This window comes from Carcharhinus amblyrhynchos, chromosome 11 (assembly GCF_965287045.1).
Source record: "Carcharhinus amblyrhynchos chromosome 11, sCarAmb.v2.hapA, whole genome shotgun sequence".
Taxonomy (NCBI): Eukaryota; Metazoa; Chordata; class Chondrichthyes; order Carcharhiniformes; family Carcharhinidae; genus Carcharhinus; species Carcharhinus amblyrhynchos.
The window spans coordinates 4,715,723-4,734,106 of NC_137334.1; the positions used below are offsets into that span (position 1 = coordinate 4,715,723).

General features: G+C 40.1%; 1 protein-coding gene across 6 annotated transcripts in view; it reads left to right on the plus strand.

The window, feature by feature from the left end:
- Window positions 1-18,384, plus strand: part of armc8 (armadillo repeat containing 8) — a 91,011-nt gene that overhangs the window by 725 nt on the left and 71,902 nt on the right. For 3 of the 6 annotated variants that reach the window (XM_080198471.1, XM_080198475.1, XM_080198476.1), the window contains exons 1-3: window positions 645-726; window positions 15,783-15,859; window positions 16,764-16,835. In XM_080198471.1, the coding sequence (XP_080054597.1) occupies window positions 682-726; window positions 15,783-15,859; window positions 16,764-16,835 (194 nt within the window). In that variant the 5' untranslated portion in view covers window positions 645-681. Of the gene's footprint in view, window positions 1-644; window positions 727-6,993; window positions 7,032-15,782; window positions 15,860-16,763; window positions 16,836-18,384 lie in introns of those variants that run through there. The other 3 variants (XM_080198473.1, XM_080198474.1, XM_080198472.1) reach the window with 3 other exon arrangements.

The following is an 18,384-nucleotide window of genomic DNA, read 5'->3' on the forward strand; positions in this document are numbered from 1 at the left end:
CTCTGGTCTGGGGAGTGGCGGAGGGGCTCCGGGCTGGGGTGGGGGCGGGGCTCCGGGCTGGGGTGGGGGCGGGGCTCCGGGTTGGTGTGTGGGGGCGGGGACCCGGGCCGGAGCGGGGGAGGGGGAGGGGCTGGCTGGTGTGAGGAGAGAGTCCCTGGGCTGGTGGGTGTGGGGGCGGGGTTCTGGGCTAGTGTGTGGGGGAGGAGCTCCGGGCTGGGTGTGGGGGCGGGGTTTCCGGGCGGGGGTGCGGGGAGGAGCTCCGGGCTGGGTGTGGGGGGCGAGGCTCCGGGTTGGTGTGTGTGTCTGGGCGGGGCAGTGTGCTGGGGTGGGGGAGGAGCTCCGGTCTGGTGTCTGTGTGTGGGGGGGTGGTGGGTGGCGGGGCGGGGCACCGGGCTTGTGTGTGTGCGTGTGTGGGGGGCGGGGCTCCGGGTTGGTTTGTATGTGTGTGTGTGGGGGGCGGGGCTCCGGGTTGGTGTGTGTGTGGGGGGCGGGGCTCCGGGTTGGTTTGTGTGGGGGGGGCGGGGCTCCGGGTTGGTTTGTGGGGGGGCGGGGCTCCGGGCTGGTGCGGGGGGGCGGGGCACTGGGGTGGGGGCGGGGCTCCGGGCTGGTGTGTGTGTGTGTGTGTGTGTGTGTGTGTGTGTGGGGGGAGGGGCTGTAGGGGCGGATTAGCTGCCGCTGAAGATGGCGTGTCTGTTGGAGGCCCCGATGCGGATGAGCGTGCTCTCGGTGAGTATGTAAGCCCCCTCCACTCCGCATTGAGTCAGTCTCCTCAGGCATAGCTGTCAGCTTAAAGCGAAGGGTTGCCATGTCTGGTGTGAGCAGGGTGTTCCTCTGCCTCGGCTTCAGCTCGTCGTCTTTACTGTTCGGGAATATGGGCATGCTGCGGCTCCCGGCTTGGGCCTGATATTTACTGTAAACCTTCCTGTTCCTTAAGTACAAACCACCAGCCCTTCCGACATTTCACTCAGTTTAATATTAGATATGCAATATCTTTGTGAAAGGATGTATGTATTTAAGCGCTTTTGATCTTTATTTTTATGTATATTTTTTAATTGGAGAGGAAACCTGTTTACTCGTATCCACACTCTTGTTATTCTACAGCGATCATTCTCAAAGAATCGCAGTTCCTTTAATTCAGAAACGAGTAAGTGATAAGAGTAGAAACAGAAAGTGCTGGAAAAAAATACTCAGCAGGTTTTGTAGTATCAGTGGGGAGAGAAACAGATAACAGTCCAATGATTCTTCGGAACTCCTTTAGACATTTACGGTTCAGAAGTAGCCCATTCTGCCCATCAAATCCATGCCAAATAATTCAGTATGTACCTACTCCCTGGCATTATTTCACTAGTTCTGCAAATTTATCTCCCTAAAATAGCCATCCAGTCTCCTGAAATTATTTATTGTCTCTGCTCTCAGCATTCTCGCGGGCAACGAGTCCCAGGTTCTTAATACTCGCTGTGTTTTTAAAAAAAGTCCTTCCTCACATCTCTGAAAAATCATAGTTTTATTTCACAAACATAATTTTCTTTAGGTACGTATTTACTAAATAATTGAAAAGCAAAGTGGTGTCCAGCTCCCTTCTGCAACTTTTAAATTCAAATTTCTTTGAAAAAAGTTCAACTGACCTATGGAAACTTAGCAAACCATAGGCTGAGTGAAGTTTGAAACTAAATCTATATAAGAATAGAGATGTTGTCTTTCTGAAGGCAATTTTGGTCTGATCTCTAAAATGGAAGTAAAAGACTTCATGGCACTGTTGGAAATTAGCTGGGCCATTCTCCCCAGTGTCCTGGCTAATATTTATCCCTGAGCCAACATCTAAAATAGATTATCAAAGGCAAACTATCCTTCCTTATTAACTTGTCTGCAGTATATCCCACCATCCTCTTGCAATGCCTCTTTGTGCCGAACTCTGTGGAACTGCACTTGTCTATTTATTTGTAGCCAGAGAATTGCAATCAGTGGATTTTCTTCCTATTCCTTTGGAGTCCCCCAACAACTTATCCTTGATCCACTCCATTACATCCCAAGGTATTTTATACATATGTTAGAAACAAGAGGGTGGCTGGAGAAAGAGTTGGTCCACTTAAGGGCAAAGGAGGGAAATTATGCATAGAACCAAAAGAAGTGGGTGCGATCCTTAATGAATACTTTACATCGGTATTCACAAATGAAAGGGACACATCAATTGATGGTGCCTCCCCAAGTCATGTATACTGGGGAGGAAGTGTTAGGTGTATTAAAGTACACAAGTCCCCAGGGCCAGATGGCGTCCATCCCGGAATGCTGAGGAAGACAGAAGAGGAAATTGTTGGGCCTCTGACAAAAATCTTTGTTTTTTTGTTGGCCATAGGTGAAGTCCCACAGAATTGGAGGATGGCCAATGTTGTCCCGTTATTTAAAAAGGGCAGTAGTGATAACTCGGGTAATTCTCAGCCAGTGAGCTTGACATCAGTGATAGTGAAATTGTTGGAGACGATTCTTGGGGATAGGATCTATTAACATTGGAGACTGAATGGTCTTATTAGCGACAGACAGCATGGCTTTGTATGAGGGAAGTCATGTCTCATGAATTTGATTGAGTTTTTTGAGGAGGTGACAAAAATGATTGACGAAGGAAGGGCTGTGGATGTTGTCTACATGGACTTCAATAAAGCATTTGACAAGTTCCTTCATGGCAGACTGGTGCTAAAGGTTAAATCACAAGGGATCAAGGGTGAACTAGCTAGATGGATTCAGAAGACAAAGGGTAGCAGTGGAAGGGTGTTTTTCTGAATGGAGATCTGTAACTAGTGGTGTTTTGCAGGGATCAGTGCTGGATCTCTCATTTGTAATATATATATAAATGACATGGACAAAAACGTAGCTGGTCTGACTTACCAAGTTGGCGGATGATAATACTAAGATTGCTGGAGTAGCTGATAGTGATGAAAATTATCAGAGAATACAGCAGGATATAGATAAACTGGAAAATTGGGCAGAAAAATGGCAGATGGAATTCAGTGGAAGCTATAAAATAAATGGCAGAACCATCGGGTGCATAGACACTTCGATAGATCTGGGAGTACAGGTCCACAGATTCTTAAAAGTGATAGCACAGGTGGAAAAGGTGGTGAAGAAAGCATATGGCACACTTGCCTTCATTGGCCAGGGCATCAAGTATAAAAATTGGCAAGTTATGTTAGCCATATAAAACTTTGGTTAAGCCACATTTGGAATGCTGTGTTCAATTGTGGTCATGATGTGGAGATGCTGGCGTTGGACTGGGGTAAACACAGTAGGAAGTTTCAGAACACCAGGTTAAAGTCCAGCAGGTTTATTTGGTAGTAAATGCCACTAGCTTTTGGGGTTTGCCACTTCATCAGGTGAGTGGGAGTTCTGATCACAAACAGAACATAGAAAGGCGCACACAGTTTACAGAATACTGATTAGAATGCGAGTCTTTACAGCTAATCAAGTCTTAAAGGTGCAGACAATGTGAGTGGAGATAGCATTAGGCATAGGTTAAAGAGATATGTAGTGTCTCCAGACAGGACAGTAAGTGAGATGTTGCCAGCCCAAGCAAGTCATGGGGGTTACAGATAATGTGACATGAACCCAAGATCCTGGTTGAGGCCATCCTCTCATGTGTGCGGAACTTGGCTATCAATTTCTGCTCAGCGACTCTGCGCTGTCGTATGTCATGAAGGCCACCTTGGAAAATGTTTACCCGAAGATCAGAGGCTGAATGCCCGTGACTGTTGAAAGCAAGACTGTTCCCTTCCTGTCAGGACCTGGAATGCAATGGGAGGTGGTTTAGGTAGACATGTTAGCGACATTTAAGTCTTATCTGGATAGACACATGAACAGGTGGGATACAGGCGGTAGGACTGAATGGGAAAACATGATTGGTGCAGGCTTGGTGGGCTGAAGGGCCTGTTCCTGAGCTGTTGTTCTTTGTTCTCATCGACTTGTTACCTCCAGGTGCCAGCATCCAAAACAATGCCAGTTTCCACATGTAAGGTGACAATGCCCAGCTCTACCTCAACAACAGCTCTCTTGACCCCTTCACTGCTCCTAACTTGTTAGACTGTTTATTCAACACCTAGTACTGGATGAGCATAAATTCCTTCAATTAAATATTTGAAATATTGAAACCATCCATTGCCTTTGGGTTCACCATAAACTCTGCTCCCAGTGACCTCCCTAACAGTTGTCTGAGGCTGAACCAGAGTGTTTGCAGCAAGTCATGTTTGACCCCAAGATGATCTTCCTTCACTAAAACTGCCTATTCCATAACATTACCACTTGGCTCATCTGCTGCAGATGTCCTCATCTGTGTATTTGTAACCTCTCAGAATCCTTCAGAAATGGCTTGATTCTGAAATTCTCATTTTATATTCCTCAATGGTTTGGCACTCCCTGCTGTCCAAAGTACGTGTTTCTTTAATTTCAGCCTCTTGAGCATCTCCAATTTTATTCGTTCCACCATTGGTGGCCATGCCTTCAGCTGCCTAAACCCACAGCTCTGGAATTCACTCCATAGAGCTGGCCCAAACATGATGTGCTGAATGAACAGGTTCTGTGCTTGTAACCATTTTGTGGTTCTAAATCTCACTTCCTCTACATCTTGTTTTCCTTCTTTAATACACTCCTTAATTTACACCCTTGACCGAGCTTTTGGTCATTTGCCCTGATACCTCTGTAGTTTAATGTTGTATTTTTGCTTTATAATGCCTCTGTAAAGGGTCTCAGACATCTATGTTAAAGGCACTATGCTGTCCTTGAGCAGCTAGATTGGGAACCTTGCTATGTGCAAGTTGGCTGTCATGTTTCTACATTGCAACAGTAACTATGGTTCAGAAGTACAATAATAGCTGTGAAGAGCCAAGTACTGAGGTGGTGAATGGTGCTAAATAAAAGTCTTTTTTGTAGTTAAATATACTTGTGTTTCTGCAAGCTTTGAGGAGTGTTAGTTATTACTAATAACCTGATTTACCAGCCTATATTATGGTGGCATTTTGGTAATAATGTTGGGCTGCATTTAAATAATTTCATGTTTTCAGTGGAGAAAATAAACAATTAGATTTTTGTTAAGCTTTTTGCAAACATTTCAGTTTGGAATTACTGTGTTAGCAAAATAAATAAATATAACATAAACATCTAGTGTTTTGAGATTCCGCCTGTCAGCTGTTTGCTGGTGGCAAAATACACTGTTTACATGCTATATAGTGAAGATGAGGATTGCTTGATTTATTTATTAATGTACAATAGGCTTACATTAACACTGCAATGAAGTAACTTTGAAAATTCCCTAGCCGCCACACTTCAGTGCCTGTTCAAGTACATTGAGGAAGAATTTGGCATGGCCAGTGCACCTAACCAGAACATCTTTTGGACTGTGGGAGGAAACAGAGTACCCGGAAGAAACTCGTACAGTCACAGGGTGAACTGGGTGTGTGGGTGCAGACTTCACACACTCAGTGATCCAAGCTGGGAATTGAATCCTGGTACTGAGAGGCAGCAGTGCTAACCACCGTGCCACTGATTGCAGCTGTGCTGCCTCAGGATCTTGTAGGCCCACATTTCCCAGCTCAGGATTTCTGAAATTTTAACTGTGACCTAGCTTTTTTCTGACGCCAGGCCTTGACCAGCTAGATTGGGAACAGATTCAGCTTGACTGTTATAAATTATCTAAATTATGCAGCAAAGGGATTTGAAGGTTGGAGCAGCTTTAATTGACTTTAATTAGCCTCAGTCCCTCAAGTTAGAGAAAGGAAAGTTGACCGCAATTTTGACCTGTGATTGCCTTTGCAGTTGAATGGCCAGTTGGTCATTTGGAGACCAGATACAGACACAGTGGGCTGAATGATCTCCTGTGCTCTCAGTGATCAAAGTACTCTCTTAAATAATAGCATTTTGGGAAGGTGGTTTTGGAACATGTGTGCCTGCAAATAAATTTCTTAGTAAAGGAAGAGAGCACTTTTGAGAAAAGTTATACCTTGTAAATGTTGATCCCTAGCTCTTTAATCTGAGCCAACTGTAATATTCAAACTCAATGTATAATATTATAATGGCACATTTCTGCTAGGATACTGCCATATGGAACACTAAACACACTGATAAGAGAGGATTATTTTATACATTTAGTTGTACAGCTTTTGAAATGTTTCGGCTATTAGCTTACTTTTGATGCAAGCTTACTTTATGCCATGATATATTCACAGTAAAGAAAAAGTATGAGCTGTTTCCTTTCTATCATTCATTGTCAATGGGTCAATATGAGATAAAACACTGGTTAATGCATTTTTATTACTGAACGTCCTTAGTAACACATTGTGATTTTTAATAGATTATTGATTAAAATTATATAAATGTGATTTTGACTATTGAGAGACATTTGGTATTTTCACAACATTGTTGAAGTTCACACATGTTCCTTCTGAGATAGAGATTATGCATTGCAGTTCTGATGCACAAGGGCATTTATTGTTTTATATAGGAAAGAAAGAATAGCGATATTTGTAAAATAATCTTCCAGTTAACCATTGTTTAGTTAAAGTTCTGCATAAAATTGCTGATTGCAGTTCAGGAACCTGATTACTGTTGTTCAGCTCTCTCCAGTTGTAGAATGCATCATTCACTTTCAAAAGGATGCACAATCTAACTTAAGCCTCCCAAACACTGACTATTAATGGGCCTGCTTTGAATTCTAAGTCGGAATGATTGAGTTTTCTTTGCAGAGTAAATCAGCATTTTCAGTTGTCTTGATAATGCAAAAGAAATGAAGTTCAATGTTGTAATTCTTCATTAGAAAGTATGCTTAAAAACCTGATATTTACACTGTAGAAATTCACATTAGCTGTGTTTAAGTGATTGTAATTTACTTGCTAATTCTTGAGGCAGTATTTCTAAAAATAAGGAGCAAGCTGCTTTCCAGTGCAGGTTTTAAGGATCTCTCTTTTGGTGGTTGTTGTCACTTAATTCTGCAGTTTCTTGATTTTCTCACTACAGAACAGCAATACAGTGGAACTCTGAGTATAACAATGAAGGTAAGAAAAAGGTGCAATCAAACAATTAATACAATTACCATAGATTGTTGTATTATATATTGGTAGGAACATACCAGTTTGTTTTTGTGTTAGAGAGCACAAGAGATGCCCTAGGTGTGACAAATATGAGAATTTGCTAAAATTAATTAAAAGCCAATCATCTTTTATTTAATATGACCTAAGGGGTAAATTGGCTATTTCCCAGAGATACTCCAACTTTTTATGGTCGGACCCAGCTGTAATACAATAAGAAGTTAGATCAAAATGCTGTTACGATATTAGATATGATCAGGATGAGCGAATAATTACTAGAAGAGTTCAGACATCATTTTACTGTTCTGCCACATTGGCATAGTGATTGGAAGTATCAGGATGATTCATTTCTTTCTAATTGGCATTGGTCATACCTGTGTACAATATACCTGGCACTATGATGTCTTCAAATCGATAAATGACATTGCATTTGCTCCTGGGATAGTTCAATTGTTAAATGAGACCAGTGTGTTACATGGAACGTAAATGGGTACATGGGAAGTGTGGCATAATATTTATGTAGCTGCTGCGTTTGTAATCAAGTGCAAAGCAAGGTAACAAATATAAAACAGCATATGGTATTGTGTAATGTGGTCTTTGTTGTGGTATAATGTAAAATATTTTCTGCTACATCTCCAATATTGTAACATGAAAGAGGAAACATGTTACAAACTCCCACCAAAATCTAATTATAGAATTGTTATAGCACCGAAGAAGGCCAAACAATGTGACATGTCTATACTGAAAGAGCTAGTCCCATTCTCCCATCTTTTCCCAGGCCCAGCAGATTTCTCTCATGTGCATTTCCATTCCCCTTTAGAAAGTTACAATTGAATCTACTTCCACCACACTCGGGCTGTGCATTCCAGAATCTAACAACCTCATTGCATAAAAATGTTTTTCGTCATGTCACCATTGAATCTTTTTGCAGTTGCCTAAAATTGGTGTGTTCTGGTTTTCAACCCTTCCACAAATGGAACAGTTACACTCTGTTTACTCTTTCCAGGCCCCTCATAATTTTGGACACCTTTATCAAATCTCTCAACCTTTTCTTTTCCATTATGTTCACAGTCCAATATAAGTTAACTCTTTTCACAGGATATCAATGAATGGGCTTGAGCTATGAAGATTAAGTGCAAATGTAAATGACTGAAGACTAGGACAGAGCTATTCAAACTGGGTGTGAGACAAGATTTTGAGGTTGTGAGCTCCGAAGTAGTAATGGCTGCTGTGGCACTAAAACTGACATTGTGAGGCTCCTCTAAATCCTTGCTTTTTTATTATTGGTGGGCATAGCATAATTGACTGCCCTCTTGAGGTCCCAATTGCTGATTCAAAAAAAAGCCTGTAAATAGGTACAAGTATTGATTTTTTTTTGTGTAGAGAAAAACTTACTTCCCACTATGAGGAAGGTGGGGTAGAAGAAAGTTAATGAGAGGGGCATGATCAATGCTTTACCCCCCCCCCCCCCTTCAAATTTTTATCCTGTGGTGGTCACACAAAGTCTGGGATATTTCAAATTGGTCACACTGGGGAAAAAGTTTGGGAAGTGCTAGGCTAGGAACCTGTTTGATACTAGGATGGTGAGGATGTCAAGCTAAGGAAGTCAAGTTAGTGTTTTTATTGCATCCCTTTTTGAGAAAGGAGGAGGTTTCAATCATTTGGTGTGTTGGATAGTTGGTAATGGAGCTGGATTGTCTTATTTCATGCTCTTTATTTAGCTCAGCAGAGAATTTTAATTTCTCTGAAAATAGAAGGCGACGTTATTCCTAAAGAAACTATTGACATTAATTTGAGTTGTCAGATGTTTGTAACTTTAATAAGCATTGCTTTTATAGTTTGTAAATCAGATTGAATAATTACAACTCCACTGCGTTTAATTTTACTTTTTGTAAACTGCGTTCTTAGCACTGGTAAAAACGTTTATCAACAGGGAAACAGCAAATCAAATGAACTAGTGTCTGCTATTTAATGCACAAGGGAAGAAATACTCAAAAAGCAGAATTGAAATTTTGATAATTTTTATTGATTTGAAATATAAATACAGCTTGTGCCTCATTACTATTTCTTATGTGTTTATATTAAAACATATGCTGAAATATTGCCTGGCTCTTGATTACTGTTTTCTAGCAGGACATGGCATACTTTAATTGCTTTAAAACAGATTGGAGCATGAGCCAGGAGGCAATGTAGTGCTCATTATATGAAGGTGTTAAGTTGGGTTAAAATTTCTTTATGTTTCAACATTGGCTTAAAAGTTGCAGATGTTTTAAAATAAACTTTACGTCAGATTATACTTTAATGAGGTTATATCATTTAATGAGTGCCTTCATGGATTGACTGCGTAAGTCCAAAGATATGCAGATTAGGTGAATTGGACATGCTAAATTTCCTTTAGTATCCAGGGATGAGCAAGTTAGGGGAATTAATGGGGTAAATGCGTGGGGTTACAGGAATAGGACGGGGGTGGGCCTAGGCAAAGATGCTCTGTTGGAGAGTCAGTGTAGAATTGATGATCACTGTAGGGATCCTGTGATTCTATAAAGTGTACAGTTTGTTGATGTACACTCAGAAGATTTGTTGAGGTAAAGGCACGAGAATTGGAGTGAAAGCTCTTTCAAAGAGTTGGCACAGCTAGAATGGACTAAATGGCCGTCACCTGTTCTGTGTCGTTCTACGTCTGTGATGAACACCAGTTGGATTTCGAAGAGACGAACAAAAATGCCCAGCCTGTCTGCAGTATTCCATATCCAAAAGCCACTGCTTGGTGAAAGTAAAATTTCTGGTATCCCAGAAAGTGAATACCCAGGGGCTTAAAACAATATTTATCTGTCAGATACTCAATTTTCTCATTGTAGGTTGACATCTAAACCTGTTGATGAGATTAAATCAATAGTTTATCGTCCAAAATGTCTGCTTTTTTTTTATTGAAGCAATCTAAGGTTACTTGTATCACTGTGTTCTTTCCCCAGAACCCACTCTGCATCAAGCCTTTATACATTACGTTAAAGTATATAATGTCCCCTGTCTCAACTGTTTCCCCGAGACAAAGTATTTCATGCTCCGTTTTGTCCATGTGAAAACATTTCTCTTAACCTAATGCTGTGTAATATGTTAGCCACAGTCACATTGCTGCTGATTGTAAAGTACATTTACCTTTATTGTGTATGTATGTTGTTTTCTACCAGCATTTGCTCATACAGAAACATAGGAACAGCAGTAGAGTCATTTAGAGCCTCAAACCTTTTCAATGAGGGTATGGCTGATGTGCAACTGAGTGTCATATTTGCATTTGCCTCATATCTCTTAGAGTTGTGTTAGCAGCATTGTCAATTCAAAAGCAAAACACTACAGCTTCTGGAAATCTGAAATAAAAACAGAAAATGCTGGAAATACTCAGCAGGTGTAGGAGAGGGAATCAGAGCTGATGGATGGATTATTCCAAAATAAATGCTGACTCTGCCGAGAAAACTGGTGTGCAAATTCCCAGCTGTGCAGCTGGCTTTTCTTCCCAGATATTCTGGCAATTAAAGTTTTTTTAAAAAGTCTGATGCAGTTACGTTGGTTGGACAGAGTCTCATAGAGCTGGCATTGCCACAGAGACAGAGAACCTCCTATACACACTAGGGCAACCCGTCCCCTCTTGGATAAGGGGGCCCTGCACATACATACACACCTGGATAAAACCCCTCCCCCACAGCTAAGGGGTAACCTCACCTCACAAGCGTCAATGTCATGCTGGTGAGATATAAATATTCAGTGAGGGGAACAGCATATGGTGGGGAAGCCCTTTAATTAGATATACTTTTATTACAATTTATTGAAATGCAGCTTCCACCCTTTCTGGATGTATATTTGGACCTGGAAATCTCTTTGGACTGGCACTGCTATAGCTTACCACCATTCAGAAAGCACTGTTTTCTATCCTTTTTAGATCCAAAGTGGTTCAATTGATTTATCACACCAACAATTTATATTGAATATCTCTCCCTAGTAATCCTTTAATTCTCAAATCTTCAGTAAGAGATGTGCTCAATTATAGTTTCCCATTCTTGGTGCCATCCTGGTGAAATATGCTACACTGACCTTGATGTTCTTTGGAAATTGGGTACTCAATGACAGCAATCCTAACTGTGACTGATCCTTTTTTGTATAAATTTATCATTACTTATTTACTCTTGGCCCCTATTTTTAAAACCCAAACTCTGTCAATCTTTTTTTTCTTGCTTTATCTCCTGATACTTGCACCTCCAAGGAATTGGTATTTTGAGCTCTTGAGCTTCATCCGTCTGCATTTGGAAGTGCCCATTTGATCAGTGGTTCCCAACCAATGTACCATGACATTATAAAAGGTGGGGATTAGATTGTTGGTTAAGAGCATTTGAACAAATAACATCGCTAAAATAGTTTGGCTGTTGTTTTCATTGCTAATTGTGGAATCTTGCTGTATGCAAGTTCACATGCTACACTTCTCTATTTTACAACAATGTCTGCAGTTCAAAAGTATTTAATTGGTTGTGAAGTACTTCGTAATGTTCTGAAATTGTGAAAGATAGAATGCAAAAGTTTTTATTGTGTTTTTGTTTGTTTACTGAAGCTAATCTTTTAATTGTGATGCTCAGCTGTGCTGCAATTGGACTCCTTCCGTTGATTTACACTTGTGAATAATGTTTTTAGTTTTGCAATAAATTGTAGAATCTGAATGTGCCTGCTTATTGTACACTGCAAACTGAAGATGCTGGGAATTATCAACAGGTCTGGTGATGTCTATAGAGAAGAAACCAAGTTAATGTTTAGGTTGAAGTCCTTTCATCAGAACTGGAAGTTGTTATTAGGCTTAAGTTTACAAGCAAGCATAGAAGCAAAGGAAATGGTTGAGGGGGAAGGTATGTGATGGAGTGGAGGACAGGAGTGATTAAATGGCAGCAGGGATGATAGTGCAAAGAAGCAATAGAGAATCAGATGATGAGTTCAGAGTTATAAATGGATACACCAGAAACATTACCAGTACCACCACCGAAAAGTGAACGTATATGTTGATCGCAGGAAATGGGTGAGAACTTTGGCTTGAGGTGCATGAATGATAGAAATGTCTGTTAGCATGTATGGATCTGAAGCACAAAAGCAGAACTTAATTTGGAATTCATATGTAGTGCCTTGGATAATATGCCAAGGAAAGAGGTGTGTCTGTGAAAGTGAGTTTTACTGGTTACCTGAACAACCACAAGAAGGAAAACAGAAATAACCAAGGTGAACCATGTAAGAAATGGAAACTCAGTTGAGTGATCAGAACTACTTCAAGGTGGACATTCCTGGAAGTGGAGCAGAATAAATTAATCTAAAGCAAAATCCTGGAAACCTGATATTTAAAACAGAACATGTGAGAAACACCCAGCACCTTAGGCTGCATCTGTGGCTGTGAACATCTTTAAAATTTTAGCTCTCTCCCTCCTTCTGTTTAAAGGATAACTGTCTAATAGTGCCCTTGCATGCCTTTCTAATTATTCTACTGAGGTGAAGGCTTTGTGTCTATAGTTAATTCTTCCCCTGTAGTTAAACTTTAAATGTTTGTAGAATGCAGTGACTACTTTCCAAACATTTAAGTGAAACAAGGTACGTTTAAAATTGCCCAAGAATTTTGCAGAGCTTCCAAGGTATTTTAAATCTCTCACAGTTCATATTGTTTCAGACCAAGCAGTTTGAGACTGCATCATCCTGTCAATCACATCCTTCCTCTATGGTATGTGGGTTCGATCTGGGATAAGGATTTACATTACAATTTTTACGTTGCACAAATAATTTTGTAACCATGCTAAAATTGTAGGATAAACATTATCAAAATAAACTCATTTAAAGATCTCAACCATGGCCATAGGGACGGGATCTGGAATTCTTTAACAATTTTCTCTAGTGGTTTGCCTAGAATGTGATATTTTTCCAACTTCTTATTCAGTCCTCATTTAATATTTTCCATATTTTATGGCAGTGGTCAGATGAGGGTAAAGCTTTCTGTGAATGTTCCTTTTTCACTACGTTATCTAGACATTTAAATTTATTGAGTTAGTTCTGAACTAGTCACATCAGCTGAAAGTTTTAATGTCTTCTGAATAGATTGTTGGCTTGGTGATATTTTTGCAGCATTATGGACATTTCTGTGTTGTGGATTTTGATCTGTTAATGGTGGCCCTACTGCCTTAAAGAGATTTTTTTCAGTTGCTCTAGATGGAATTGATCTGAAGTGGGATAGTACTTTCTCAGCTCAACTCAGCCAGTGTGCGCAACAAAGCTTGTTGTAAACTTTTTTTATTAAGTGATGCCTTTATGATTCACCATTGTAGCATTGGCTTATTAATGTACTATTCTTTCAAATTAGTACAGAATAGGGAGGGTAGAGTCTAAAGAGTCCATACAGTGCTCAAGGTGGCCATTTGGCCTATTGAGCCTGCACCGACGACAATCCCATTGACAATCCCCTATCCGCGTAACCTCACGCGCTTACCCTCCAATCCCCCGACACTAAATATGGCCAATCCATCTAACCTGTATATCTTGGAATGTGGGAGGGAACTGGAGGACCCAGAGGAAATGGGGGGAATGTACAAACTCCAAACAGATGGTCACCCAAGGCTGAAATTGAACCCGTGTCCCTGGCACCGTGAGGCAGCAGTGCTGATCACTGTGTCACTCGTGGTAAGTGGTTATAGCCATCTAGTTTTGATTGAAAGTGTCATTTTGGCAGTGCACTGAACGACGTGTTTGTCTTTGACTGAAATCACCGAAATATGAATGTTAGAGAAACCTAAGAAGTTAGGCCAGGAGAAATTCATGAAATATAGAGGTAATTCTGGATATGTGGTTTAGATTGCCTTGCTGTATATTAATGGATTTATGTGACTATACATAATGTTAATGACTGGTGGACCCTGCTGCATCTCATGACCAACTAGCTCAATTTATCACTAAATACTCTTTTCCACCATATTTGTGATGCCTTTTTTTGTTTTCAAATTCACTGGAGTGTTATTAGAAAATTTCAGACATTGTATATTGCTTATAAAGCCTAGTCTCTGTAACACTGATATAACACAATATTTTTAAAAATTCTGCTGGAGACTGTGCTAATGAAATGAAGCAAATCAATCATAATGTTGCATGTACATTATTCGTTTTTAATCAGTGGCCTTGTGCTCCCTATCTCTGCTATCTCCTTCAGCTGTACAACTTGCTCCAGTCCCACAACGCTGAGATATCTGCTGTCATCTAATTCTGGCCTTAAGGATCCTCAATTTTAATCATTCTACCATTGGTTTCTATGCCTTCAGCTGCTGAGACCCTAAGCTCTGGAATTCCCTCCCTACACCACTGTCTTTCTACCTTGCTTTCCTATAAGACAGTCCTAAAAACTTGACAAACTGTTTTTGACCTAACTTTAATATCTCCTTAAGTGGTTTGGTGTCAAGTTTTGTTCTATAATGCCCCTGTGAAGTTCCTTGGAACACTTTTATATGGCATCTTCAACATATTAATAAACAATTTTTTAATAAACAAGCTTGTGGGATAATATTGTGCATCTCTTATGCTGCTATATATGTACTGATACAGTTTCTGTAAGAAACCAATTTTAATGTTTGTTGCACTTATTCATGCAAACTATGCTTATTCAAAATATTTGCATCTTGAGCACCAGTGCCAGACAGTACAGCATTATCTAAAAAAAATGCTGTATTGCAATGGCAAGCATCACTGAAATTTGAAGTTGAATATATTTAATATTGTATGTCTGAGATCTTGCTTTGAAGTACTAATGCTTTTGTCTACTTCAGATTTAAAGTCTAATAGTGTTGTACACTACATTAGTCACTGCCTTGTAAATTAGGAATCCAAATGCAGCTAATTGTAATTTTGTTTAATAAATGTGTAATTGTTGGGCACATGATCTCAGTACTTGCATTCGATTGGATGCATGTGCTCTTTAATCATTTGTGCATTTCTCAGCAAAGCCTTTATACATTTTGATCAGTTTGCCTATTTGCTATCTGTTGAAATATTGTTTAACATGGTGGACAGTCATCATGGAAACATCAATGATAGCTTTCCTCTGTACAGAGTCAGCTTGATTGGTTGAAATAATCTCTGCGTGCCAGAAGAAGAATTAAGCTTGACCAGCAGTACAACAAGGCACACAATATGGCAAAAGAAAAGCCACATGTTCTTGAAAGCTTACTGTGGAACTAACAATTAGTATGCAAGTCAACCTCCACAGGAATGACTTTGACGAAGTTAGATTACCTCCATCACTACCGGACAGAGCCTTAGATGCTGCAATTTGTGCACATTTGTGTTGTGTGTGATAGATTCATGCCTGAATTCCAAACTTTGAAGGAGAAACACTGCAGAGTTGTTAAGTAAGCATGCACAAGAAGAATATTTACCCATACTTGTATAAGGTGTTTTTCATTTAAGATTAGTGCATGTGGCAGTGTTACCTCAGCCATTGGTCTAGAATAGAGTGGAAATTTTATTTGTAAAATGATACACATCATCTTGACCGCTTTTCTTGTTTAGTGTGGTGCATTTATTTTGTGAAAAAAATCATACAATTTGGTAATAGATTATTGTTGACCATGAGATTAACCTTGATAATTGTCTAGTTGCTAACAGCAGGAATCCTGTTCAGGCAAAGTGCAGCCATTAATCTAAGCACTTTGTTCTCTTTAGGAAGTTACAGCCAGCAGTCGTCATTATGTTGACCGGCTCTTTGATCCTGACCCCCAGAAGGTGTTGCAAGGTGTTATGTAAGTACTATATGAGGATATGTAATCCATCTCTTCTGGATCCTTGGGTAAACTTCATTACAGTTTGTAAACTATGTCTCACTTGTGATAAACCAATCAGTCACATAGACTGCAGTTAATTAATTTAATGACAATCTATAATGCAGACCATAAATTTAACTTTTGGGAATGAATGAACAAATGGTCTCAGTTGTGGCAATTAAAGATACTTTGATGTTCTTTATATGCAAGTGGTTTTATGGAAATAGCTACATACAAAATATTCAGAATCTTGGTTGAAAACCATAATTATGTGTTTTTTCAACATGCATGATGCTTCGATTTAAAGTACTGAAGAGAACCACATTTAAATGATCTCCAGATTATAATAAATAACAATGGAAGTGTTATCTTAATCAGTCTTGTAAACAATGGCTGCAGATCTCGTTTCAAAAGAAGAGGCTTAATACATGGTTCCAATGAGTTTTGACTGAAATATCATTTTGTTTGGTTTGCATTGTCAACCTAGAGGGAAATACCTTATTTTCCTGAAACATGAGATGAGCTTGGATCTTAAAATATCAGCGCAACAAATAGTACTTGAGTACCCCTTTAAAAGCCAAGAGTAACCTCACAAAGTACAATAAAGAAGGGTATCCTAGAAACATATGCCACCTGAAACAGGTTTAACAGCTGGCCTAAAAATACACAAGTGGAAGACTGATGGTGGCCATATGTGGCCCACAGCCAGACTGTTGGTTCAAAATGAACACCACTGAAATTGTGGGAATAGTCCCCAGGAGCACAAATTTTGGAAACAAAATATTTTACTTTGAAATTAAACATTGAAAAGATCAAATCACTTCGCTTTTGGTGATTTTTTTTTAAAACATTGTTTTGTGTTTTTGCTTAATTTTTTGTGCAGTGACATGAAGAATGCTGTAATTGGAAATAACAAACAGAAAGCGAACCTGATTGTCCTGGGAGCAGTACCAAGGTATTGTGATAGTTTTATCATTCTCTATGTTCAGATCATGGGACCAGGAGTAGGTCCTTTAGCCCCTTGTACGCGTTCTACCATTCAGTGGCTGATCTGGGACCTAACTCCATATACCCACCTTTGCCTCATTATTCCTTAATACCTTTGATTAACAGAAATCTATTATTCTTAGATTTTAAACTGGTCATTGACCCAGCGTAACAACCATCTGTGGGAGAGTTACAAACTTCTACCGACCAGTGTCAGTCATGGCTCAGTTGGTAGGGTTCTTGCCTCTGGGAGTCAGAAGGTTGTAATTTCCTAGTGCCTCTCCAGGACTTGAGAATGATAAATACTGAGGGTGTGAGGCACCGTTGGAGGTTATGTTTTTCAGAGGAGATGTTACGCAAAATCCCTGTCTGTTGTCTTAGGTAGACGATCCCATGGCGTAACTTTGAAGAAGAGCAGGAGACTTATTCCTGGAGGCTGGACCAATATTTGTACATCGATCATCGTCAAAACAAACAGATTATCTGGCCTTCAACATATTTCTATTAATGGCAGTCTGCTTTGTACAAATTAACCACCATCTTTCCTATGTTATAATAGTGACTTGGCTTCAAAAGTACTTCATCAGTTGTGAAGTGCTTTAGGACACAAAGATTTTGAATAACTAAATAAAGGGTGTCTTCTGACTTCGTTTCTGAAAGGCTCACTTCTTATTTTTAGGCTATGTGCGCTTCTCTTGGATTCCCCAATCAGCAGGACTAGTTTCTCTTGTTCTGCGCTATCAGCTCCCTCTCAATATTTTAAATTGCAAAATAATTGCCCCGAAATCTTCCAAATGCACCAGTACTAATAAACAAATATTTAACTTTGTTTATTCTTTTACAAGATGTGGGTGTTACTGACTAGGCTGGTATTCATGCCCATTCCTTATTGCCTTAAGAAGGTGGTCGTGAACCCACAGGTACACCCAGAGTGCTGTTAGGAAGAGAGTTCAAGATTTTGACCCAGAACAGTGAAGGAGCAGCGATATGGTTCCAAGTCAAGGTTGTGTGTAGCTTGTAGGAGATCTTACCGTGCATCTGCTGCCCTTGTCCTTCTAAGTGATAGAGGTCACTGGTTTGGGAGGCACTGTTGAAGGAACCTTGGTGAATTGCTGTAGTGCATGTTGTAGATGGTACACACTATTGCCATTGAGCCTTGGTGGAGGGAATGAATGTTGAAGGTAGTGGATGGGGTACCAATCAAGTGGTCTGTTTTGCTGAGCTTATTGAGCATAGTTAGAGCTGGTGTCTTCCAAGTAAACAAAGAGCATTCCATCAGATTCCTGACTTATGCCTTTTATGTTGTAGACAGCTTTGGGGAATTGAAATTCGCCACGGAATTCCCAGCCTTTGACCTGCTTTTGTAACACAGCATTTATATGGCTGGTCAGTTTAGCTTCTCATCAATGGTAACCCTCAGGATATTGATAATGGAGGATTCAGCGTAAGTAATGCCATTGAATGTCAGAGGGGAATGGTGAACTTCTCTTGTTGGAGATGGTCATTGCCCACCACTT